The sequence below is a fragment of the Sciurus carolinensis genome, chromosome 16 (genome assembly GCF_902686445.1).
Source record: "Sciurus carolinensis chromosome 16, mSciCar1.2, whole genome shotgun sequence".
Classification (NCBI taxonomy): Eukaryota; Metazoa; Chordata; class Mammalia; order Rodentia; family Sciuridae; genus Sciurus; species Sciurus carolinensis.
In genome coordinates, this window is record NC_062228.1 from 17,317,786 (window position 1) to 17,345,003 (window position 27,218).

The 27,218-nt window shown below is 44.9% G+C and overlaps 1 protein-coding gene across 3 annotated transcripts in view; it reads right to left on the bottom strand.

Moving 5' to 3' along the window:
- The window catches only part of LOC124966559 (zinc finger protein 835-like), a 40,589-nt gene that overhangs the window by 11,347 nt on the left and 2,024 nt on the right, over positions 1-27,218 (bottom strand). The window contains exon 2 of one of the 3 annotated variants that reach the window (XM_047527917.1): positions 2,789-3,981. The exons of 1 other annotated variant lie outside the window; for it this stretch is intronic. In XM_047527917.1, coding sequence (XP_047383873.1) covers positions 3,203-3,622 — 420 coding nt within the window. In that variant the 5' untranslated portion in view covers positions 3,623-3,981 and the 3' untranslated portion in view covers positions 2,789-3,202. Of the gene's footprint in view, positions 1-2,788; positions 3,982-4,373; positions 4,502-27,218 lie in introns of those variants that run through there. One more of the 3 variants, XR_007105367.1, reaches the window with a different exon arrangement.

Consider the following 27,218-nt stretch of genomic DNA (forward strand, 5'->3'; position numbering starts at 1 on the left):
TAGTGTGCATGAGGCTAATGGGGCTCCATTCCCAGAACCAAAATGAACATCTGATGAGTTCTTCCATGTGTAAGTGGAGTACGTGTGTGTGAGAAAAGAGGGGCCAGAATGAGAAGATGACACTGGTCCATCTACGGTCCACCCATCCAGCTATCCATTTATTCAACAATCTTTTATTGAGCACCTCTTACATCCTAAGTACTGTGCTAGGTGTTTAAAAGATATTATTGAGGGAGATGAACCCAGCTCCTCTTATCAAGCACCACCAACAATGGGTGAGACAAGGATATGGTACAATGTCAGGGGCCTGGGTTGTAGCTCAGTGATAGAGTACTTGCCTAGTGTGTGCAAGTTCCTGTGTTTCACCCCCAGCAATAAACAAAAATTTTAAAAATTCAAGTAATCATAGTTGGCATTAAAAAAAAATAAAAGAGGCCTGGTTTGTGGCTCAGTGGTGCAGCGCTTTCCTAGCATGTGTGGGACACTGGGTTTGATTTTCAGCAGGGCATATAAATACAATAAATGCCCATCAACATCTAAATAATATTTTTTGAAGTTCCATTGTCTAAGAAAGGAAAATAACAGCATGGAGTGATGAAAAATACATGAAAACATAATAAGAGGAAGCTTCTTTAAGGAGAGAGCATTTCTGCAGAGATGCAAGTGAGAGAGTCAGGGGAGGAGCTAAAGAGAGAGCTTTCCTGGACCAAAGAGCACAGGTAAAGACCCTGAGGTAGAACAGAGACTGACCGACTGCAGGAGCAGGAGAAAGGCTAGTGTGGCCAGGAAGGAAAGCTTGAGAAGCAGGAAAGTTGTGGTTGGAGAAGTGGGTGTGAGTGGGACCCCAGTAGGCCACATCAGCAATAGTGAGGAGTGTGGCTCTTGTTTTAGGTGTGAGGGGAAATTAGAGGATAGATTTGCACAGGGTGGTGAAGAAATCTGATGAAGATACTAGAAAAATCACTCTGCCTGATGTGAGCTTTGGCAGTAAGGTGCTGGCGGTTACCAGCAGAATGTCTATCTCAGCAGTTAAGGGGACAGTTGTTCCTGGAGAAGCGGGGTGGGGGCAGTCCACAGAGAAGGAATAGCACAAGGTTAGGCCTGTGTCCCAGGCCTGTCCACAGAGCAGCCCATAATTTGGAGGCCAGCCTGAGCAACATAACAAGACCCTATCTCTAAATAAATAAAATCTTCTAACAGATACCAGTTTATAGGAAAAACAAGGGGTAGAGGAACATGTTCAATGACACCATGGGATACAATCAGGAAAGTGAGAAACTGAAAAAAAAATTCAGGGGCTAGGAGTGTGGCTCAATCACACAGTGCTAGACTAGCATTGTGAGGCACTGGGTTCGATTCTCAGCACCACATGTAAACAAATAATGGTACAAATACAACTAAAAATATTTTTTGAAAAATATGCTAAGGACATGATTTTTTTCAAAAAATAAATTATGAGAAAGATAAAAGAGGAAAGAGGAACCTAGAGATTGAACCATAACATACCTATTAAAAATTCTAATTGAAATAAATCTATTATTTAAATATTGGACAAGCGGGGATATTTGAACTTGATGATTTATGAAAATAAACGTATTGTTCCTTTTTTTAGAGTCATAAATGTATGGTAGTTGGGTTTTTTGTTGTCATTGTTGTTGAGTTTTCTTTTTTTTTCCCCCTACGGTTTTCAGTATTCAACCCAAGACCTCTGCATGCTAGATACACACTCCACCTCTTCTACTACTGAGCTACACTCCAAGTCCTTCTCTCTACTTTCATATTATATGTCTGCCATTTTTTCTCTTTTTTTTTAAGCTTCCCGAAATTAAAAACACTGCTTTCAAAATAATGTTTCCAATAATAACCTTCACAATTTCAATTAAATATGTTATACACAAAGATGTCATTTGGCTTGAATCAAGAGAAAAACAGTGAAAGAGAAGTGTTTCAAAGTCTCCAAGTTTTTCACAATCTAATATGCAATGTCAGTGCAAGTTTACAATTAAGTTTTACTATGGTATAAAAAAACTAAGGTACAAACTACAAACAACTGAGGTAAATCCTTATAAATAAACACTCTCAGGTAACTCAGTTAGGTTAAAAAAAAACTGGACACATCAAAGGTCTCTTCTGTTCACTCCCTTCTGAGCTGTAGGCGGTGACCCTTGGAATGAACTTGATTCTCAGTAGGGGACATCTCACTAAGCAAGGTCTGACGGTCAGGAGTGGCAGGGCCCCTGGGCAGCATTTCTTAAGCTTCGGTCGGTATGGTGCCTTCATGGAGCAAGCCCAATGCTGCTGCTGGCTGTGAGCACTTAGCTGAGCTGTTGTCTCCATCAGCACTCACAGGGCGCTCTCCCCAGTTCTTTCCATCTCCCTCCTTTGTATCCTTAGCTAAAGGCTGAAGGACAACCTTTGTTCCTCCATCATCCTTACCCTGGAGGATGAATTCATTGTAAATCCCCATCTCTAATTTCTACCCCTGCAACTTACCACTGATCTCTGTAAGACTCTATCCCCTTAGCATGATGAGATGCCCCTTCCCCGCCCCCACCCTGGTACACCCTAGTTCTCTCTCGAGCTGGTAGTTTACATACACATTAGACATAGACATCCCCTTTCCCCAGGGGAAGTCACACGCCCTCCATTAGGACATCTTAAACCACATAAACCCCCTTTAGCAGTCTGGTGAGCTATGTCCACATAAATGATGACTTTTTTTTTTTTTTTTTTAATGATGACCTTTTTAACAGTCACTTTCTCTGTGGTCCTCACGGCATGTCCAGGAAACGCCATGAGTCCACCCTGACATGCATTCACCCAGTGTGAACCCTCTTCTGTTGGCCAAGTGCTGGGTGCTGACTGAGGGCCGCTGTGTGTTCCTTCCTTCCCCCTCCAGCATGTGTTTTCTGCTGCTGAGAAAGGGAGGAGCTCTGGCTGAAGGCCCTCCCGCAGGCCTGGCACTCATAGGGTTTCTCTCCAGTGTGTGTCCTCTGATGACGGATGAGCACCAAGCGATCACTGAAGGCTTTGGCGCAGTGAGTGCACTTATAGGGCTTCTCCCCGGTGTGACTCCCCTGGTGCTGGATCAGGGCGGAACAGTAGCCAAAGGCCTTGCCACACTGGCCACACTCGTAGGGCCTCTCGCCAGGTGAGTCCTCTGGTGCTGGATCAGGCCCGAGCGGTCACCGAACGCCTTGCCTCACTCATTGCACTTGTAGGGCTTCTCCCCAGTGTGGATGACCTGGTGCTGGGTCAGGAAGGTGCTCTGGCTGAAGGCCTTGCTGTGCTGGTGCTGGGTGAGGTAGGAGCTCTGGTTGAAGGCCTTGCCGCACTGGCCGCACTCGTAGGGCCTCTCGCCGGTGTGGACGATGTGATGGCGGAAGAGGGTTGAGCGCTGGCTGAAGGCCTTGCCGCACTCATGGCAGCTGTAGGGCTTCTCCCTGGTGTGGACTCTCTGGTGCAGGGTGAGGTGGATGCTCTGGCTGAAGGCCTTGCCGCACTCCTGACACTTGTAGGGCTTTTCTCCCATGTGGATCCTCTGATGCAGGACAAAAGCCGAGTAGTAACTGAAGGCTTTGTCACACTCATCGCACTTCCAAGGTTTCTTCCCTGCACACATCCTCTCATGTCTAAGTATATCTGAATTTCATTTCAAGTTCTTTTTAAATGAATCAAAGTTATGAAGTCTCTCTTCTTGTTGTTGGACCAGCAATGACCGCCGACTCAGATTCTTTCTAAATTCATCACACTGGTAGCTTCTCTCTTCAGAAAGTTTCTTCTAAGTGACGACTTCTTGAATCAAACGTTTCTCATGGTTTTCCTGCTGACTCTCTAAAGAGTCTTCATGCCCACTGGAACCTTCCTTTGGAAATCTTTCTATCAACACCCCAGGCGCTGATTCCCCTTCAGCAAAGTCCTTCTCTGGAGTTAGCTCCTTGCTTTCTGGAATGGTCTCCCAGTCATGCTATGCTGCCTCTGCTGCATAACAGAAAGGCAAGGTATCAATTTAGAGTCACCGGCCTAAGACTGGAAAAACGCAGTACCATCTGGGACTGGCTGCTTTGGAGGCTTCTCTCTACAGCTCCTCCCTACGCTCCAGCTGAGAGATAACAGCAGGCTTGGAAATCAGAAGTCCCAGCAGGACCAGACTGCGATGCTTCTCAGGTCTATCTCCTGGAGCAGCAGTCAGTTGCCCCCACTGGGTGAGAGCCTCAGCCACATCCCTGATCCTCAACGATTCCTGTGACCCAGGAGTCAGCAGCATGTCAGTCACACCATTTTCTTTTGGCTCTGCAGCACTGGGAAGGTTTGGGACCTCAGAAAAGGACCCTCGGTCTCCGGGATCCATGGCAACTGCTTCCCGGGCCCGCCCCGGCCCCGCCGTCTTTCTTCCGGGCACACAGACTCTGAGGGACTAGCTCTTAGCCCTCCTCCAAGCTCGGGTCGGGCCTCTCGCTCGACCCGGAGGAAGCGGGGATCCGGGAACGTGGCATTTTCTCTTAAAAAAAAAAAAAAAAAAAAAAAAAAAAAACAAGGGTTTCTCAAGTACAGCTGGATGTTCAGTCCCACTTGGAATCGGTGAGGGTTCAGATGGTCCCTTCACAGGGTAAGCCAGCTTGTGGCAGTCATGGAAAGGAAGGAGGCAGGACTTCTGGGTGGGGGATGTGCCAGTCAACTACGTACTATTACAAAAGCACCTCTGACAACCTCACACCTGAGGTGGCCACACTGAGCCAAAGAGATGGCAAGTCTGAACTTGAGGATAAATGTCAGATCATACACACTGTGCAGATGTTTCCTTGGTCAGAATGTCCCCCAGGACTGGTGCCCCTGCAACCTATGTTTGCTTATGCCAGCACATGTGACTGCACACTTCTCCCGTCAGCTATCGAATGCCCCAGCATATGAACAGCACCAGTGCTGACCAGCAGAGGATGTCTGAACAAACAGATGGATGTGAGGAAACTGAGGCTTTCCTGCTGAAAGGAGCAGAAGTGGAGGGACTTAAGGGAACCCACCTTTCCTGGCCAGGAGGGCATCACTTGTTTCTCTGCCTGCCCACAGCTCACCTTTCCCACCTAGACAATGAGGCTGCTAAAACTCTACCTTACTGTTCGTGGCGGTGCATGCCTGTAGTCCCAGCCACATGGAAGGCTGAGGCAGATGAACAGCAAGTTTGAGGTCACCCAAACAACTTAGCAAGTCCTGTCTTCAAATAAAAAAATAAAAGGGGTTGGGGATGGTGGGGCACAGTGGCCCAAACCTGTAGGACCAGAAGACTGGCAAGTTGAGGCAAGGATTATTCAAGGTTCAAAGCCAGCCTCAGCAATATTGAAGTGCTAAGCAACACAGTGAGTCCCTGTCTCTATCTGATGTATTCCTTCTTAATGCAGCTTGACACTAGCTACTCCCATCATTAACGTTCAAAGATGACTATTACTAGAAGATACAGACTTCAATGGTAGCTCAGTGGGGGATCACTAGCCTGGCATATATGAGGCCCTGTTTTCAATACTCAGCATCACATATACAAAATAAAACAAGACACATTAACAGATAAGAATATATTTTACAAAAAGAGTAAATATTCCCGTTCCTTTAGAAACAAGAGATTTTTCAATTTATACTTTTATTTTTTATGTTTTGGGGTCCTTTACCAAAACCCCCCATTCTTTTTTGTTTAATATAATCATTTTTTTACTGTTAAATGGACACAATACCTTTATTTTGCTTTTTTAATTGTATTTTATTTTTATTTCATTTATTTATTTATTTATTTATTTTTGTTTTTTTATTTCAATGTGTTTCTCAGGATCAAACCAAGTAACTCACACTGGCTAGGAAAGTATTCTACTACTGATCTACAACCCCAGTTTTCCCCCATTCTTCCTGAGACAAGGTCTCCCTAAAGTGCTGAGACTGGTACCCAACATGAGATTCAGAAATTGTGGAGTAAAGTGGGGAGCCCAGGATCTCTCACCACCATCACCACTTCTCACCTCCACTGTGTCATGGGTCATGTCACACAAACATTTATGAGGTTGAAGGGAGACGCGGTGGCAGTAGAATTGGTGAAGATCCTCAAGCAGCGTGATAAAGAAGAGAAGCCTGCACCCTCAGGAATTGTCCTGGTGTTCTGTAACAGTCCCAGCACTGTCAACTGGCTGGGATATATTCTGGATGACCACAAAATCAAACCCTAAGGCTTCAGGGACAAATGCCAGCCTCAGTGAGGGCAGCTATCATCCAATGCTCCCACAAGGGATCCCAAGATATACTACTCTGCAAAGACATAGCCTCTGGATGTGAAGTATGATTTTACCCTCACCCTGCAAGATTACATCCACAGAGCAGGGAGGTGGGCCGGCTTGGGAGCCAGGTGCCAGGTGCACTTGTCAGCTTTGTAACCCATCCCTGGGATGTGAGCCTGGTGCAGAAGATTGAACTGGCAGCTTGCAGAAGGAAAAGCCTTCCAGGACTGGCATCCTCTGGGAGACAGTCTTTGCTTCAGCAAGCTTGATTTCTGCTCACTCAAATGTGATTCTGGATTAGGGATCTTTCCTGGTGTCCTGCATGGGTGAACAAACTTGTCACCTAGGCTGTCCTTAATGCCTCTCAGGGCCTGGTGAGCTGCTTGTGGCTTGAAAGTTGAGCTACTGGCCAGTATTGGAATAATGGAGCATTGGACCAAAGTAGCATAGTCTTTCACATATAATGTGCAGAATAAAACAGAATTTTATTTTCTGCCATTTCATTTCTAGCAATAAATAATGTTTTCATAAACTGACTTAACAAGAATTACCATTGGGCCAGACTTCATTTTATTTGATGATTCACACCCCAAAATGCCTCCTGTAGGACAAAGACTCAGTTGAGTTTATTTTCTTTTGTTGCAGTGTGTGGACGGCTAGCTCTATACCCTTTATCTACATCCCCAGCCCTATTGTTTGCCTTCTCTTTCTCTTTCTTTCTTTCTTTCTCTTCAGACCATTCTTTCTTCCTTCATTCTTTCCTTTCTTCCTTCCTTCCTTCCTTTCCCTCTCTCTTTCTCATTCTTTCCTGTCTCTCTCCCTCCCTCCCTCTCTCCCTCCCTCCATCCTTTCCTTCCTTCCTTCCCTTCTTTTATTTCCTTCTTCCCAATTTTCTTTCAGTAATAAGGATTAAACCCAGGGGCTCTCCACCTCTGACCTACATTCCACCTCTCTCCCTCTTTAAATTACTTACTTGTGGTACTGGGAATGGAACCCACAGGAGCATTCCCATTGACCTACATCCTCACCCCGTTTTATTTTTATCTAGGGTCTCGCTAAGTTGCTGAGACTGGCCTCACATTGTGGTCCTCCTGCCTAAGACTTCTGCAAAGCTGGGAAGGCAGGCCTACATACCCACACAGAGCCTCTTAGCCTTTTGTGAAGAAAGGGGACTGAAATGATAATGTGCTCATTTTGTAATGCCATATTGACATAAACACATCTCAAATTTTAGGTTAAAATGGACCTGTCATTCCTACTTTGTACAGCCACTGGAGAATTCCTTTGGCCTTGGAGCACCTTTAACAGCCTTGCTACTGTCCACCACGTTGAAATGAGACAAGTTTGTCCTATCAGTTATAAATCTGGAGCCCCAACATGAACAAGAAACTCCATTGTTGAGCAGAACACCTCTGTCCTACCTGTGCAACCCTGGGTACGCCCGTAAGCCTCCTTTTCAGACCCCACTTGTGAAAACATGAGGGTGCTATTCTTTTCTTGTTTTCTTGGTGGTTCCCAGGATGAAACCCAATGCCTCACATCTCTAACCCATCAAAGTATTACTCTCTGGGGCAGGAGGGGTTCAAGATGAGCCTATCTTTCTATTTGTGCTAAATTGAAATATTTTTCCCAATGCCCAAATTTTTGTTCTTTTCTTTTGTACACTAGGGATTGAAATCAGAGGTACTAAAACAACTGAAGCACATCCTCGGTGCTTTTTTGTATTTTTAAAGAGGCAGGATCTCACTGACTTGCTTAGGGTCTCACTAAGTTGATGAGGCTGGCTTTAAACAAGAAAAATATCCCGCATATGACTCCTGAGTCAAGAGATCACACCACGCCAAGCCCAAATATTAACCTATGTTCAGGCCCACGACTAAGGAGAGTTCCCTGACCCCCAATCTACTCACATCACTGCCCCTCCAACAGTTTAAGGCTTAGGGTCAGGGTCATGCAAACTAGCTGTCTGTGTGTTGATTCATGACTCTCAAGTCAGTCTCATAATTTGGGTTTCTCTTGGTCCACTGAGGTCATAGGCTGTCCCAACCCATAGCTGTGCTCCACTGACAGTGGTTATATGTCTAGCATATGGGTGGCGAGGCCAGAAGGGAAGGCCCAGGCAGAGTTCTCTACTTTCACCCTGCTTTCCATAAAACACCAAGGGTCTGACGCCTAACCCTCAGGTCACCCATTCCTTCCATGACCTCAGTGGGTTGTGATGACATCACAAGCAACAGTTTCTATGACAGGGTAGCTAGGAAACTTCCCTACCAGTTCTCTACAAGACACCAGCGAGTCTGGCTGCTCAAGAGAGAATGTCTGACCGGATATTTTATACCCAGTCTACTTGTCTTCCGTGTCCTGGGGGAGCAGTGCGGCAGTTAGACCTAGGCCAGGCATCTGTAATGGAGCCCTTAGTAAATACACAACCTCACTGGACGGCCACACGTTCCTTTTGGGCTGGCCCATCACTCCTCAGGACTTCCCTGGCCATCAGTGAGACCAAAGGTCTGCTGCTCCCTCAAGGACCCACAGTGCTTGTGCTCACTGCTCAGGGCAAGTGTTCACAAAGGTCCTGATCTCTGTCAATCCAGCCCTCCCCTTCAGACTCCCCAGATGCTTCCTTCAGAGCCCAGTACACTGCTACTCATCTACGGTCCCAGCTACTTGGGGGCTAACGTGGGAGGATCACCTGAGCACAGGAGATGGGCTCAATGATCTGGGTGGGGAACAGAGTGAAACCTCAGCCAAAAGGTGACACCTCCATCACCAAATCAGAAAGGAGGCTTTCTCCACATCCTTCCTTCATAAGACGTATGCTGTGCTTTCATTATCAAATGATGGAGCCCTTTGAGGAAGAGCTCGTGGCCTCTCATCAACCTCACCTTCAGACACAGACACCTTTTCCACACTGTCAGGGATATACACACACTCGGGCCCCTCCACACGGCCCATTCTGATCTGCTGAGGGAAAGGGTGGTGCCATACAGCTGGGAAGAACAGAAGAGCCAGGGGGACAGAGCAAGCAGTAGTCAGACTGGAGGTCTGAGGAAATGATGTCTCGGGACGTGGAGGGGAGAAGGCTATTGGGCCTGACCTTGGCACCCAGAATCTGGATCCCTCTGCCCCAGAATATGGCCTGCAGAAAGTGGTAGGGCTGGACACACTGGTGTGCAACCATAGTGCCAGCTACTGAGGAGGCTGAGGCAGGAGGATGGCTTCACTCAAGACTTCCAGGCCAGTCTGAGGAAACATAGCAAAACACCATCTCAAAACAAGAAAGGCCTTAGAAAAATCCATAAAAACCAGGTTAGAATTCAGTGCAGTTCAAACAGCCTCTATCAATGGATACCAACAGAAGCTGCCAACATCACAGGGGTTTTAAAACAGTGTATATTAGACCCTGTTTTACAAACCTTGACAATTATTTCCATTAAAGCTGCAGAAATGACAGGTCTTAAGAAATTTGTCTCCGTTGTAGAATGGTAGATTGAGGGAGTGCTGTTTGTGATCATTTTGAAGTCTGACTGTTCTCTTGCTACTTCCATTGGCTCCAAGAACTCACGTACTTTACAGAAAGCATCTCTTGAGGAGACAGAAAACATCCAGGAAGGTGACAGGCAAAGGCTGTGTTTGGGATCCCAAGCAAATAAGAGGGCTTCACTCAGAACAGGAAGGAACAGGAGAGGGAGATGCTGGTTGCAAAGTGCATAAGGCGGAAGTGACTGATGGGTTCTGGGTTTCCTTCCAGCAGCGCTGCCTCCCGAGTCTCCTCCTACACCTGCTTGCTACCATGTCCTCTACCAAGGATGTGGAGAAACCAAGGTGGGCTGGCATGGGGGACATACTGCCTGGTTGGTGGCTATCGGCTCTATGGGGACGCTCCCTTGGCCACTCCAGCCAAGGACAAAATAGAGAGGCCAGCAGAGAAGCCAGCAGAGAAGCCCAATCAGAGAGCTAGAGGGGCTCCCAAGAAACGCCGAGCACCATCAGAGGCAGAAAAGACCTTGGGTTGCCGTGGCCCCAAAATTCGAGGCTTGATCCACACTGGAAAGAGACAAAGGCCACGGAAGCTTGCTGGCTGAGCCTCTCTGAGGAAAGAACAAACTTCTGATGCATCCTCACTTTTTCACAGTTATATTTACTGTATTTAGCTGAGAGAAATAAAAATGTTGTTGTTGCTGTGTATTGACTGTGATGTCATTCAAACGTACAAAAATTTGAGAGACGCACTGGAGGATGTTTCACAGGATGTCCGATGGTGTCACACCCAGGACCTTGGTTAAGGATGCCATGAGGAACTGCTAGACCTTATAGTAGTGTCTGCAGAGCTTGATAGAGACTGCGTCTCTATTCAAAGCCATGCTTTATACTCCTCCTACTTCTTTCTAAAGGTAATCTTTCTGTTGAAAGGAAATTATCAACAATTTCCCCATTCTTTTCTTTTTCTCTCCGCAGTACCGGAAACTGATTCCAGGGTTGCTCTACTTGGAGCTAGGTGCCCAGTCCTTTCTGTTTTTTTATTTGGAGACAGGGTCTGGAACGTTACAGAAGCTGACCTCGAACTTCAGATCCTCCTGCCTCAGCCTCCCAAGGATCTGGAATTATTGGTGTTTGCCATCACACCTTGGTTCTCCTTACAATTTTACCACAGTTATTTTTATAGTTTTAGTTCTCAATGGACCTTCATTTCATTTATTTCTACGTCATTCTGAGAATCATACCCAGTGCCCTATACACACCTACAGGCAAGTGCCCCACCACTGAATCACAACTCCAACCTACTTCTCACTTTCTAGATTTCTTGTGTTCTACACAATGCAATGAATTACTTTAATAATCAATATATCAGGGAAACATACCACAGGAGAGAATCCTTAAAATCCTATAAGAAAGTGAAAAAGCAAATCCAAGAAATGTGCACACCATACTAATGAATGCTCATGACATGTGCTCAGAAGGTTTACAGTTGTTACAGTTTAATCTCATGTTCACAATGACAAGACTGAATCAGATAATTAATTCACACAGACTGCCAGCTCCTCTGGAAGGGTAGCAAGAGACATCACAAGTACAAATCTAGCCTCAGCAACTTGGTCAGATTCGATCTCAAAATAAAATTAAAAAGGTTGGGGACTGGGGAGATAGCTCAGTCGGTAGAGTGCTTGCATTGCAAGCACAAGGCCCTGGGTTCGATTCCCAAGACCACAAAAAAAAAAAAAAAAAAAAAAAAAAAAAGGTTGGGGACATTACTCAGTGGTTAAACCTCCTTGGGTTCAATCCCTGCTACCAAATGACAACAACAACAAAAATAGTCTCCACACACCGGCCATGCTGGGCCTCATTTTGAGAACTGGTAGGAGGAGGAGGCACTAGCTCTGCATTAGACACACGAACCTTCCAGGCCTCAGGGAAGCACAGGCACTCACCCAGCTCCATCTGCCCTTCACCTCACACACACACACGCCAGCCCTTCCTCAGCAATCTCAGGACCTCAAATTCAAGCTCCCTGCCCCTTCCCCAGTAGTCTCACACAATGGAATTTCCTTCTTTCCTTCCTCATTTTTTTCTTTTATGCCAGAGATTATACACTCAAAATGTAAGAAGTTGAAAACTTAAAAGACTAAAGATTCCCCCTGCTTAAAGAATGGGAGACCTTTCAATCTACATTCTTTTATCTCGCCTTTCTACTGCAGTCCTTTCCATAACGCTCAGTCCTTTTTCAGAGAGGGTCCACATGAGTTGCTGAGATTGGACTAAACCTTGAGACCGTCCTGCCGTAGCTTCCACAATGGCTGGAATTACACGTGTGTACCACTGGGCACAGCTCAGTCTATACTTTTTAACTGCCTTCAATTTTTGAACCATGAGGACAGAGAACATAGTTAGCTGGCATGTGCCAGTATGGCATACTGCTTGGTATCTGCTCTGAATGGCTAGTGCCAGTCCCTAATTATATTAACAGGACCCCAGGACTGTAAATTTCCTACCTATAGAAAACCAAATAAATTTAAAATTTCCTTCCCAGAAGAGACCATAGCCCCTACTTTCTTTTTGTCTTTCCAAATATAATCTATAAGTAAAAAGTAAACATAGATGAATATTCATTCCCCAGTTTCCTGAAATAAACAGTAGTATATTATAAGAAATTCTGCTCATTGCTGTTTTTCACTACATCATGGAGATCATTCCAAATCATTTCCACAATGCTCCTTACATAACTCAGGAACACACTGACATAATCAGAGAAAACACAGCCATAAGTTTTCAACTCCTCACAGACAGTTTCAAATTGCTGAAATTTCTTGAAGCTGCAGTCTATGAGGCCTTCTGGTTTCCAAGGTGGCAGGCAGGTATGATGCAGCCTCCTGACCTCAAGCATTGCTGTCAACCCGGGTGACTCCTCAGAGCAAAGTGACTGACTCCAGACAGTGAGTCAGGGGGACATCTCTGATGTCTGCACTGCCTACCTTCTGCTCACCCTGCCACAGCGCTCCCAAGGACAGCACAGTAATTGTCCCTACGATGCCTTACACTCAGCAACCTCATGTCCCTTCATCATCAGATCCAAACCTGTTCTTCCATCAGCTCCTGATCACAGTTCAAAACCAAGAATCCTGCTTCCTGGCCACCAGTCTTTCCGTCCCAATTCCAAACACTCTGCCCAATATCCCACAACCAATCATTTCAGAGCCAAGACCTAGCTTCCCCATCTCTACCCTACTGCCAGTCTAATCCACCAGACACTTAGCTTGTGTGTTGAAGAGAAAGGTGAACCATACTTAAAGTCCACGTCCAGCTCAACTGATTCCAACCAAAGTTTGACATCTTTCGCTCCTTTGATTCCTCTTCCTCTCCCATTTCCCAATCCTCTGGTCAAAATGAGCTATTCGAAGCTGTCTCCACCTCCTGGTGGCCTCAATACTCCTCTCATCGTGGAGTCCTATATGTCTTCCTCAAAAAACACATTTCCTCTGAAGAAACAAGGTGAAGGGCAGCCTTTCCATTCTGTTCTCAGGCTTACCATGACCCTCTGCTCTGACTTCTTTTGAGATGACATTTATACTGCATCATCTATTATTCTAAATGTATGCCTCGCTTTTCTCTTTTCGTGATGCTTCATTTATTCATAAAAAAGTTCTTATGTACAAAACAAGATGATATTTGTTTCCCAGAATTAAAAGGACTCTTTAAATAGTAAAAGTCACAACAAGGATTACATGGAGCTGTTTTTCACATAAGCACTTATGTGAACAAATTCATCACAAGGAAGCTATCAGACATACACTGAGATGCTCAGGACCACAGCTATGCCCACCAGACTCCCCCTGTGGGCACGGATCTGCAATAGGACAGAGAGCAGCTTGATGAACCTATACGTTCCTCATTTAGTTATATGTGGTACTGAGAAATGAACCCAGCACCTCATGCATGCTAGGTACACAATCCACCACTGAGCCACAACTCAGCCTATATGTTTTCACTTTATTCATGAAAAGAAAAAGACCTGTTCATAGTATTTTTCTTTGCTTTTCTTTCCCCCAGTGCTTAGCAACACTACGGTTGAATCCAGGGCCTTGTACATTGCCAGGAAAGTGCTATACCACTGAGCTAATTCCACAGGCTTTCATTATTTTATTTGGAGACAGGGTTCTCCTACGGTGCCTAGGATGGCTTCATATTTGCAATTCTCCTGCATCAGTCTCCAAGATAACTGGGATTACAGGCATGGGCCACCAGGCCTGGCCCTGTTCCAGTTTTGCCCATTGATCCACTAACATCCTTTCCAGCATTTTCCCCATCCACAACAGGATCTAGCCCAGACTAGACACTGTACCTCACCCTCACATCTCCTGACCTTCCATTTTTAATCTCCATACTATATTTGTGAGGAACATAAAGAAATCCTTTACCTTGGTGGAATAGTATTTTCTGTAGCCCATGTTGACATCAATACCAGCTACAGCGTTTTCTCTGGGAAATCATGAAAGAAAAGAGGTAATAAACATAAAACTTGATGAAGAAGAGTCAAAAGCATGAACGGGTCTGTGCTAAAGAACCTCTGGCTGTGTCTCTCACTCTATGAAACACACCACCCTCAATGACAGACCTCATCTGAGCAGAGTTCCAGACAAAACACATAATGTGGGTATATATCTGAAAAGAGCTAGGAATTGAGGACTTTCCGATACTGCAGTTGTGTCAGAAAACTAGAATACCCAGTAACAGTCATGCTAAATCAATTCCAAAGTAGCATGTCTCACTGAAGAAATGAAAACCATTTGTCAATGCAGAGAAGTGAAATCAGAAGAAGAGCCCTTTGCCAGAGCAACTCTTCTGGCACAAGTTACATGATGACCTTTAATTGCTGAGCTGCGCAGTTGACTTACTCCAAAAACTCTCAAATGCAGAAGGACCCTGACCTGGTTTGTACAGTGAACAGTTTGTGGTCAACAACAATTATTGCCCGAGTCCCTTCTTGCTATCACTGTCATAAACAACAAAAGCCAATACGTACCAAGCACTCCCAATGTGTGACATGCTCCAAATAACATGCCTGATTTCCTTTACCCTGCCCTGTAACAGAGGTGGGTAGTATTAATGGTATAGTTTCACAGAGTTAAGAAACCAACTTATCAGCAAGGTAAGTAACTTCCCAAGGTCAGAGAGTTAGCCAGTAGGAAACCCAGAATTGCAACCCAGCTGTATCTTAACTCTAAAACTCACTCTTTGATCACGGACTCTGCTGCCTTTCTTAAATCAGGAAGCAAGAGGACTAACCAACACTGACAATTAAAGCCTCAGGACTCACAAGTCAGGAGAATCCCAACAAAGGGAATGCCAGGAATACACATTCAAATTGGGCCCTCACACGAGGGTCTCTGGGAACTGGGAACAGGGGGTACATGTGACTCCCGGGACAGACTTGAGATGTCATTAGAGAAAAGGAAATCAGGCTCAGCTCAAAACAGAAAGTAATGGCCACAAGGCACAAGGGTGGATCACCTCCAAGGTAATCAGTGATACTACGACCTCTTCTCTCACAGGAAAGACAAAGGGAGCTCAGGAGGGAGAAACTTTCCCAAGCCTGGCCACAGCCAAGGCTCCCTCTGCATCTGAGGTCCCCTGGGAACACAAAAGCCTTCATCAACCAATCAGTGCCCTGATAAAGGCAGATGTGCACACACATACATGCCCATCTCCCCACCAACATGTCCCACAAACACAAACACATACACATTCATGCCCATAGGTAGTGTGAACCATTTGTCTCCCAATAAGCCAGCCGAATGGATGAGCTCACTGAGAAGGGAAAAAAATGGACTTGGAAGACCTTAACAATGTCCTTAATGCTATTCTTACATTCAATCTTACAAAAACATGAAGGAAAGAATCTTCTAGAAAACATGCAGATACCTACAACTTAGGATTCCATAATTATATGTCTACATATTGCCATCAACGTATTAAAATCCTATACATTGGGAGGTGGAAGGGGAGCAAGAATGGAGGAAGGAGGGACTGCATAGAGGGAAAAGAGGGGTGGGAGGAAGGAAGATATAACAGAATGAATCAAACACTATTACCCTATGTAAATATATGATTACATAAATGGTATGCCTTTACTTCATGTACAGAGAAACAACAGGTATCCCATTTGTTTAGAATAAAAATAAACTTTAAAAACATAAAAAAATATAAAATACAAAAATTTAAAAAAATAACCTGAACATCTTTTGGGAGCTATTTCTAAGAGAGCACCAAGGAATGTCCAGAGCAAGAGAACAGATCAATGGAGTCTTTGGAACCCTAACGTGAAAGCATAACCCCCCGAGCAGCAGAACACACTTGCAATCTCAGCAGCTTGGGAGGCCAACACAGGAAGATCGCAAGTTTGAAGCCAGCCTAAGCCGTTTAGAGAAGCTCTAAGCAATTCGGTGAGACTCTGTCTCAAAAGAAAAAATACAAAGGGCTGGAATGGCTCAGGGGTTCAGTGCCCTTGATTTCAATCCCTGCTAACAAAAAGCAGAAACAAACAAACAGAGAGTTTAACTACTCTGGAGGAAATCTCATTCGTCCGAGAGGAAATAAATACAGACTACACAAAAAGAAACACCACAACCTGAATATAATCAATGTTAGGGATTCAAAAATTAATATACAAGGCATGTTGCCAAGCAAAAGATTCCTGTAATTAAGTAAATTAAATCTGAGACTGGAGGCATGGAACAGACTGTGCCAGCCTGATGTCCACACACTGGCTCCCATAGTGTAAGCACTCAGGAACGACCCTTCCAAAAATGCTCAAGTCAAGTCTTCCGGAAGCCACTGCTGAGTGAGGAAGCTCAGGCATTCTATGCTGGCAGGCACAGGACCTAACTTATGACATCCCAACACACAGGAAGCCTCAGGAGGACACTTGACATTGGGGTCTCCTGCCATCTGGAAGACCACTCTGCTCTGTTCTCTTTCACAGGTGTGCAAGACTACTCGGTCATCAGGGACCACGAAATCCACTGTTCTGAGCACCTCTACAACAAAACACAAACACACGGGGTACAAGTTCAGCGTAGCCTAAGCCCTGCAAGTGAACACAGCAAAGCATAACCTTAAATGGAAAACAGGGATCACAAACATTTGTGCTTCTGACATGCTGATGATGGTCCATCTCACCACCCAGGTAATGGTTTGTTCACTTTATCATTCTTTCTTAAACTGCATGTTTGGGTTGTATGCACTGTCTGAGTGATTACAAACATTTTACAATTTTTTGAAATATTGGAAGAAATTTACATACACTGAACTTTGTGTTTCAATACTGGTCCCAATTGTCCTGCAAGATGGCACTTTGAGGTGCAAGTGACCATTTCTCAATTACTAAGAGTGTGTCAGGAAACTGGAGTGGACGAGTACTCTTACAGTCAATCTTCACTATTATTTGCAGTTGCCTATTTTCAAATACCTCTATTCACTAAAATTGAATTATACACCTAACAAACACATGTGGTGTTTCCACTCATTCATGGACAGTCACTAAGTGACAACAAACTGCAGTCACGTGACATAAACATCTCCAGCAGATCAAACAAGGTGCCACTCTTGTCTCATTTTTAGCTCTGATACGAAATTTGTCCTTTTGACAGTATATGCAGCCCTTCTTTTTTGTACTTTTGTTAATGATCTCACTGTAGAACATGACTCCAAGCATGGTGCTGAAGTCCTCTTGAATGACAGGTTTATTTTTCTTTTTCTTTCTTTCTTTTTTTTTCTTTTTTTTTTTTTTGGGGTGCTGGGGTTTGAACCCAGGGTCTTGTGCTTACAAGGCAAGCACTCTACCGACTGAGCTATCTCCCCAGCCTTTTTTTTTTTTTTTTTTTTTTTTTTTTTAATGTTGGGTATCAGGTATTGAACTCAGGGCGCTGGACCTCTCAGTCACATCCCTAGTAGAATTTGTGTTTCATTTAGAGACAGGGTCTCACTGAGTTGCTTAGTTCCTCACTTTTGCTGAGGCTGGCTTTGAACTTGCAATCCCTCTGACTGTTAAGTGCTCTTAAGCACAAGAAGGCTGTCATGAACCTTACTGACAAAACACGTGTGTTCCATAAGCCTTCTTAGGCATGACAGTATAATGCTATTGATTCCTGAGTTCAAGGTTAATGAATCAATGGTATATTAGCTGGAGCTGCCAGTAGAGCTTCGTGGTACAGAACAGGCTGAGAATGCACAAGGCACTGAGTTTAATCCCTAGCGCCTAAATAAATAAACAGCAGAGCTTTGAACAGATACACACATAAAATCAGTTTAGGTGCTAATCAGGAGATAAAAATGTGACCAAAGGCTAACAAAACCCTAATCCTGTATTTCCTGTATTTCACTCAGTTCAGTATTCACATCAGATTTTCCTTTCCTCAGCAAATTCATAGAACTTAACTTCTACAAATAACAAAAATCAACTATATCTCAGGTATCCTTCTTAATGCACTTGCTACTAACATCATTAACATTCAAAGATGACTACTATAAGAAAACATACGGACTGCAATTGTGGCTCAGTGGGAGAGCACTTGCCTGGCATGAAGGCCCTGTTTTCAATACTCAGCACCACATATACAAAATAAAACAAGATACATTAACATCTAAAAATATAATTTACACAAAGAGTAAATGTTCCCCTTTCTTTAGAAATGAGAGAGTTTTTCAATTTTTGCTTTTTGTTTGTTTGTTTGGGGTCCTTTACCAAAACACCCCATCCTGTTTTGTTTAATATAATCATTTCTTAGTGGTAAATGGACACAATACCTTTATTTTGCTTATTTATTTTAATGTGGTGCTCTCCATCAATATCCAAGTAACTCACACCTGCTAGGAAAGTACTCTACTTCTGATCTACAACCCCAGTTGTCCCCCTTTCTTTTTGAGACAAGGTCTCCTTAAGGTGCTGAGACTGATCCCAATCATGAGATCCAGAAGGTGTGGAGTAAAGTGGGGAGCCCAGGACCTCTCACCACCATCACCACCTCCCAGCTCCACTGTGTCATGCCTCATGTCACACAAACATTTATGAGGCTGAAGAGAGCAGCAGTGGCGGCACAACTGGTGCAGATCCTCAAACAGCAAGACAAAGAAGATAAGCCTGCGACCTCAGGAACTGTCCTGGTGTTCTGTAACAGCCCAGCACTGTCAACTGTCTGGGACATATTCTGGATGGCCACAAAATCAAACCCTAAGGCTTCAGGGACAAATGCCAGCCTAAGTGAGGGCAGCTATCGTCCAATGCTTCCACAAGGGATCCCAAGACATACTGCTCTGCACAGACATAGCCTCTGGTTTGAAGTATGATTTTCTCCTCACCCTGCAAGATACATCCACAGAACAGGGAGGTGGGCCGGCTTGGGAGCCAGGTGCCAGGTGCACTTGTCGGCTTGTGACCCATCCCTTGGATGTGAGCCTGGTGCAGAAGATTCAATTGGCAGCTTGCAGAAGGAAAAGTCTTCCAGGACTGGCATCCTCTGGGAGAGAGCCTTTGCATCAGCAAGCTTGATTTCTGCTCACTCAAATGTGATTCTGGATAAGGGATCTTTCCTGGTGTCCTGCATGAGTGAACACACTTGTCACGTAGGCTGCCCTTAATACCTCTCAGGGCCTGGTGACCTGCTAGTGGCTTCAAAGATGAGCTACTGGCCAGTATTGCAGTAGTGGAGCATTGGACCAAAGTAGCATAGTCTTTCACATATATTGTGGAGAATAAAACTGATTTTTATTTTCTGACATGACATTTATGGCAATAAATAATGTTTTCATGGACTACCTTAACAAGAATTACCATTAGGCCAGACTTCATTATATTTGACATTTCACACTCCAAACTGCCTCATGTAGGAGAGAGACTTAGTTGAGTTTATTGTTTTCTTTGCCCAGTATGGAGGGCAAGCTCTCTACCACTGAGCTACATCCCCAGCTTTATTCTTTCTCCTCCTTCCCTCCCTCTTCCTTCCTTCCTTTCTCTTTCTTTCTGTTTTTCTCCCTCCATTCCTTCCTTTCCTCCCTCCTTCCTTCATTCCTTCCCTCTTTTTCTTTCTTTCTTTCATTTTACCTTTCTTTCTTTCTTTCTTCCACTTCCTTCCTTCCATTCATCCTTCCTTCCTTTCTCTTACTTTCTTTTTCTTTTCTTTCTTTCTTTCTCTCTTTCCTTCTATTGCCTTTCTCTCTCTCTCTCTGGCTCACTCCCTTCCTTCCTTCCTTCCCTCCTTTTCCTTCTTTCTTTCCATATTTCTCCCAACTTAAAGGATTAAACCCAGGGGAACTCAACTTCTGAGCCACATCCCAGTTCTCTCCCTCTTTAAATTACTTAATGCGGTAGGAGGAATGGAACCCAAAGGAGATTTAACACTGACCTACATCCTCACACCATTTTATTTTTATCTAGGGTCTCGCTAAGTAGCTGACACTGGCCTCACATTGTGGTCCTCCTGCCTAAGACTCCTAACAAAGCTGGGATTGCAGACACACACCCACACAGAGCCTCTTAACCTTTTGTGAAGAAAGGGGACTGAAATGATAATGAGCTCATTTTGTAATGTCATATTGTCATAAACACATCTCAAATTAGGTTAAAATGGGCCTGTCATTCCTACTTTGTAAAGTCAATGGACAATTTCGTTGGCCTTGGAGCACCTTGAACAGCCTTGCCACTGTCCACCACCTTGAAATGTGACAAGTTTGTCCTATCAGTTATAAATCTGGAGCCCCAAGAGGAACAACAAGAAACCCCATTGTTGAGCAGAACACCTCTGTCCTACATGTGCAACCCTGTAGGCCCCTAAGCTTCCTTTCAGAACTCACTTGTAAAAAGGTGAGAGTGCAATTCTTTTCTTCTTTTCTTGGTGCTTCCCAGGATCAAACCCAATGCCTCACATCTCCAAACCATCTAAGTATTAATCTCTGGGGCAGAAGGAGGTCAACATGAGCCCATCTTTGCAGTTCTTCCCGATGGATGGCTTTTATGAATCTCCAATTTTTTGGTTCTTTGATTTTGTACACTGGGGATTGAACTCAGAGTACTAAACCAAATGGGGCACATCCCCAGAACTTTTTTAATTTTAAAAAGAGGCAGCCTCTCACTGACTTTCTTAAGGTCTCACTAAGTTGATGAGGTTGGCTTTAAACTAGAAAAATCTCCTGTATAGAGCTCCTGAATCAACAGATCACAGCATGCCAAGCCCAAATATTAACCTTAATTAATATTAAGCCCAAATATGTTCAGGCCCACGACTAAGAAGAGTTCCCTGACCCCCTAATCCACTCACATCACTGCCCCTCCAACAGTTTAATGCTTAGGGTCATGCAACCTAGCTGGCTCTGTGTTGATTTTTGACGCATAGGTCAGTCTCAGAATTTGGGTTTTTCTTGGTCCACTGTGGTCATGGGCTGTCCCAACAACAACCTGTGCTCCACAGACAGTGGTTATATGTCTAGGATATGGGTGTACAGGCCAGAAGGGAAGGCCCAGGCAGAATTCTCTACTTTCACCATGCTTTCAATGAAACACCAAGGATCTGACGCCTACCCCTCAAGTCACCCATACCTTCCATGACCTCAGTGGGTCGTGATGACATCACAAGCAACAGTTTCCATGGCAGTGTAGCTAGGAAACTTCCCTACCAGTTCTCTACAAGACACCAGCGAGTCTGGCTGCTCAAGAGAGAATGTCTGACCGGATATTTTATACCCAGTCCAACTTGTCTTCCGTGTCATGGGGGAGCAGTGCGGCAGGTAGGCCTAGGCCAGGCATCTGAAATGGAGCCCTTGGTAAATACACAACCTCACTGGACGGCCACAGGTTCCTTTTGGGCTGGCCCATCACTCCTCAGGACTTCCCCCGCCATGAGTGAGACCAAAGGTCTGCTGCTCCCTCAAGGACCCAGAGTGCTTGTGCTCACTGCTCAGGGCAAGTGTTCACAAAGGTCCTGATCTCTGTCAATCCAGCCCTCCCCTTCAGACTCCCCAGTTGCTTCCTCAGAGCCCAGTACACTGCTACTCATCTACGGTCCCAGCTACTTGGGGGGCTGAGGTGGGAGGAGATGGGCTCAAGGATCTGGGTGGGGAACAGAGTGAAACCTCAGAAAAAAGGTGAGACTCCCATCACCAAATCAGAGAGGAGGCTTTCTCCACATCCTTCCTTCATGAGACGCTTACAAAAGCGTGCTGCGCATTCATTATCAAATGATGGAGCCCTTTGAGGAAGAGCTATTGGCCTCTCATCAACCTCACCTTCAGACACAGACACCTTTACCACACTGTCAGGGATACACACACTCGGGCCCCTCCCACAGGTCCCAGTCTGATCTGCTGAGGGACAGGGTGGTGCCATGCAGCTGGGAAGAACAGAAGAGCCAGGGGGACAGAGCAAGCAGTAGTCAGACTAGAGGTCTGAGGAAATGATGTCTCGGGAAGTGGAGGGGAGAAGGCTATTGGGCCTGAGCTTGGCACCCAGAATCTGGACCTGGACCTCTGGATCCCTCTGCCCCAGAATATGGCCTGCAGAAAGTGGTAGGGCTGGACACACTGGTGTGCAACATAGTGCCAGCTACTGAGGAGGCTGAGGCATGAGGAGGGCTTCAGCTCAAGAGTTCCAGGCCAGTCTGAGGAAACATAGCAAAACACCATCTCTAACAAGAAAGGCCTTAGAAAAATCCATAAAAATCAGGCTAGAATTCAGGGTTGTTCAAACAGGCTGTATCAATGGTTGCAACAAAAGCTGCCAATGACATAGGGGTACTAAAACAATTTATATTAGACCCTGTTTTCCAAACCTTGACAATTATTTCCATTAAAGCTTCAGAAATGACAGACTTACAAAAATTTCTCTCAGTCGTAGAAGGGGAAATTGAGGGAGTGCTTTTTGTGAACATTTTGAGGTCTTACTATTCTCTTGCTGCTTCCATTGACTACAAGAACTCACGAACTTTACAGAAAGCATCTTTTGAGGAGACAGAATCATCCAGGGAGGTGACAGGCAAAGGCTGTATTTGGGATGCCAAGCAGATAAGAGGGATTCAGTCAGAACAGGAAAAGGAGGTGCTGGTGGCAAAGTGCATAAGGCGGAAGTGACTGATGGGTTCTGGGTTTCCTTCCAGCAGCGCTGCCTCCCGAGTCTCCTCCTACTCCTACATACTACCATGTCCTCTACCAAGGATGTGGAGAAACCCAGGTGTGCTGGCATGGGGAGACATACTGCCTGGTTGGTGGCTATCGGCTCTATGGGGACGCTCCCAAGGCCACGACAGCCAAGGACAAAATAGAGAGGCCAGCAGAGAAGCCAACAGAGAATCCCAATAAGAGAGCTAGAGGGGCTCCCAAGAAATGCCATGCACCATCAGAGGCAGAAAAGACCTTGGGTTGCCCTGGGCCCAAAATTCGAGGCTTCAACCACACTGGAAAGAGATAAAGGCCATGGAAGCTTGCTGGCTGAGCATCTCTGTGGAGATAACAAACTTCTGACTCATCTTCTATTTTTCACGCTTATAATTACTGTATTTAATTTAGAGAATTAAAAATATTTATTGTTGCTGTGTACTGACTGTGATGTCATTCAAACATACAAAAATTTGAGGGACGCACTGGACGAAGGTTCAAACAGTGTTCAATGTTGTCGCACCCAGGACCTTGGTTAAGGATGCCATGAGGAACTGCTAGACATTATAGTAGTGTCTGCAGTGCTTGGCAGAGACTGGATCTCTATTCAAAGTCATGCTTTGTACTCCTCCTCCTTCTTTCTAAAGGTAATCTTTCTGTTCAAAGGAAATTATGAAAATTTCCCCATTCTTTTCTTTTTCTCTCCGCAGTACCGGAAACTGATTCCACGGTTGTTCTACATTTCAGCTACGTGCCCACTCCTTTCTGCTTTTTTATTTGGAGACAGGGTCTGGAAAGTTGCTGAGGTTGACCCCAAACTTGTTATCCTCATGCCTCAGCCTCCCAAGGACCTGGGATTATTGGTGTTTGCCATCACAAATTTGTTCTCCTTACAATTTTACCACAAATTTTTTAAATATTTTTAGTCTCAATGAACCTCCTTTTCATTTATTGTGTGGGATCCTGAGAATCGAACCCAGTGCCCCATACACACCTACAGGCAAGTGCCCCACCACTGAGTCACAACCCCAGACCTCTTCTCAATTTTCTACCCTTCTTGTGTTCTACGCAATGTAATGAATTACTTTAATAATCAGTATATCAGGGGATCTGTTAAAAACACATTGCCTTCTCTCCTGATCCCACTTATTAAAAGGTTTAACTCTAACATCTGTCTCCTCAGGTGGGACATTGGAGTCCCTCTGTTAATATAAAAAGGAATAGAAATGAGACCTCTGGGGCACTCCTAAAATATTTAAAGGGTAAACCTAGGGAAGAAGGACTGCTGCTCTTTCAACTCTTCTGACAAGATTCATCTTCCAGGTGTTTAGGGCTCAGTGGGCTAAGGAAGAGCCTGCAGCCTGCTCTGCCCCAGGTCCTGTACCAGGTACGTGGCTAATTTCGTTACCTAATCCTACAGCTGGCTCTCTATCTGGGTTCATGAGAACTCACCCACAAAGAACAGGCAAGCAGGAGTTAGCCTTCTTGCAGAGCAACTCTTGCAACCACCAGGAGGCACCAGCACCACATTATGCCAAGCCCAGGTCTCAAGGCCCCAGTTTCCAGCCAAATATCCAAGCAAGAACATAACTGCCTATTTTCTTCTGTCCCTCGAAGGTAAGACTGCATGGAAGGACTAGGTCATTTTTTGTTGTTGTTGATTTTTGATACCAAAAATTAAACGCACAGGTCCTTTAACACTGAGCCACTTCCCCACCTCTTTATTATATTTTATTTAGAGACAGGGTCTCCATGAATTGCTTAGGAGCCTTGCTAAGTTTCTGAGGCTCGCATTGAACCTCGACCCTCCTGTCTCAGCCTCCCGAGCCACACCGATTACAGGCATGCGCCACGGTGCCTGGCAAGAGTAGGTCTTCTCTAGCAGAAACCCCTTGTTCGTTCAGAGGCTATCCCGACTCTCTCACAGAGAAGTACATCAAAAAATACTGAAGTGTTTAAATCATATTTCCTCTGCTCCAAACTTGACTAGAAACCTGGAATGAACACCTAGGCACATTTATTAGGAGAACCAAGCTTTGCCCGATTAGAAAGGCCACATATTGAAGTCATCACATAAATCCTAAGTGCTTAACTTCTAAAGGGCTTGAAAACAAACCTAAGAATTCCTAAGGAATTAGCTGATGGAGGATCTGGATCCTCATGACACAGTTCTATTTCCAGAGGAAGCTCTGCTTTCACTGCCCAGCTTCCCTTCCATGGCCACCACTAGCACAAACTGATGGTCCACGGCTGTCAATGAAGCATGGCTGCCCACAGGCCCTGTGCTCTGACAGACATGGCTCCCTTCCATCCTCGTATTATACTGTACCTCTCTCCCAGAGAAAACAAGTCCCCTTTCTGGGAGCTCAAAAAAACTAAAAGACAAGAGGATGAATACATTAACGCAGGCTCCACTGCCTTTTCCTCTATTTTATCAACCCTAGAACTTTGCCATGGAACATGCTTAGGCCTCTGTCATCCTGAACTCAGAAACCTTCCTTTCTGCCTCCCACTTGAAACCTCCAGAGAACATGTACTCCATTCCTCCTACCCTCCGTCCCACCTCACTTTGCCAGCACCCTAGAAAGCTCAGCCCCTGCCCTGCTGCAGGTACCAGCATCCCAATCCCCACAGGCTTCTCAGGTTTCCTTCCCATAAGGCTGCAAGTTAGCACTGCATAGCAAGCATAGCTGCCAGGCAAAGGTTCAGTTTTTAGTGACCATGGAACAAGACCACAGCTTCTCACTTTCCTCAAGTCCCTACTCCCAAACCCTTCTCGCCACCCTCATTTCCAACAAAAGACTGGCTTCCTACAAGTCTCTCAGCACATAACCCCTCAGCTTCCCTCACGACCCATCACTCCCCCCAAGCCTCCTTGGCCCACCTCACACAAGGGCAGGTCGCACCTCCTTATCAAGAAATCTGTTCCCCAAAATCAGACATCAAGACCAATGGGATAGAAGACATGTTGACACACCCTCGTACACACAGTAACCTCTGAGGAGGCAAAGGCACCATACACATACGCAGCAGAAAAGATAGCCTCTTCAAAAAATGGTGCTGGCATAATGGGAAACTAGAACAAAAACTCGGCCAACCCCCATCATGATCACTTAGGAACTAACTTCCTAAACAAGACTCCTAAAGTGCAGGAAGTGCATGCAAGAATCAAGAAACTGTATGCTATCAAACTAAAAACTTCCTCACTGCAAAGGAAACGATGAAGAACGTGAACAGAAAGCCTTTGCAATGGGAGAAAATCTTTACCCCCTGCACCACAGATAGACCATTAATCCCCAGGTTATATAAAGAACTCAAACAACTTGAAACCAAAAAAACAAATAACCCAATCAGTAAATGGGCAAAGGATCTGAAAATGCACTTGAGTAAAGAAGAAATACAAAAGGTCAAAAATTATATGAAAAAATGTTCAACATGTCTAGCAAGATTGAGAAATGCAAATTAAAACTACACTTCCAGTTCTATGTCACTCCAGTCAGAATGGCAACTTGAATACAGGTAACAATCAATGTTGCCCAGGATGTGGGGAGAAAGGCACTCACATATATTGTTGGTGGGACTACAAATTAGTGTAACCACTATGGAAAGTAGTATGGAGATTGCTTACAACACTTAGAATCTAACCACCACTTGACCTAGTTATTCCACTCCTCGGTCCATACCAAAAGGACTTAAAATCAGCATACTACGGTGCTGAAGCTACATCACTGTTTACAGCAGCTCAATTCACAATAGTTAAGCTAGGTGCACTTCAACAAATTAATGGATAAAGAAAATGTGGTATATGTACACAAATGGAATATTGCTCAGCCATAAAGAAGAATGAAATTATGGCATATTCTAGGCAATGGATAGAACTGGAGATTATCATGCTAAGTGAAATAAGATAACCCAAAACACCTAGGGCCAAATGTTGTTTCTGATATGTGGATGCTAACCCACAACAACATTGGGTGGGGCTGGGAAGATATAAAACCACTGAATCAGACAAAGGAAATCAAAAGAAAGGCAGGGGAAGGAGAATAGGAAGGACAGTAGAAGGAATCAGACATACCATTCCTCGCCTCTCATTTGAATATAGAGATCAGGGTAACTCCTCATCATGTACAACCACAAGAATACGATCCTTACCAGATGTGAAGGCACAAGCCTGTAGGCCTGCACCTTGGGAGGCTGAGGCAGGAGAACCCTGAGTTCAAAGCCAGTCTCAGCAATGGTGAGGCACTAAGCAACTCAGTGAGACCCTGTATCTAAATAAAATATAAAATAGGGCTGGGGATGTGGCTCAGTGGTCCAATGCCCCTGAAT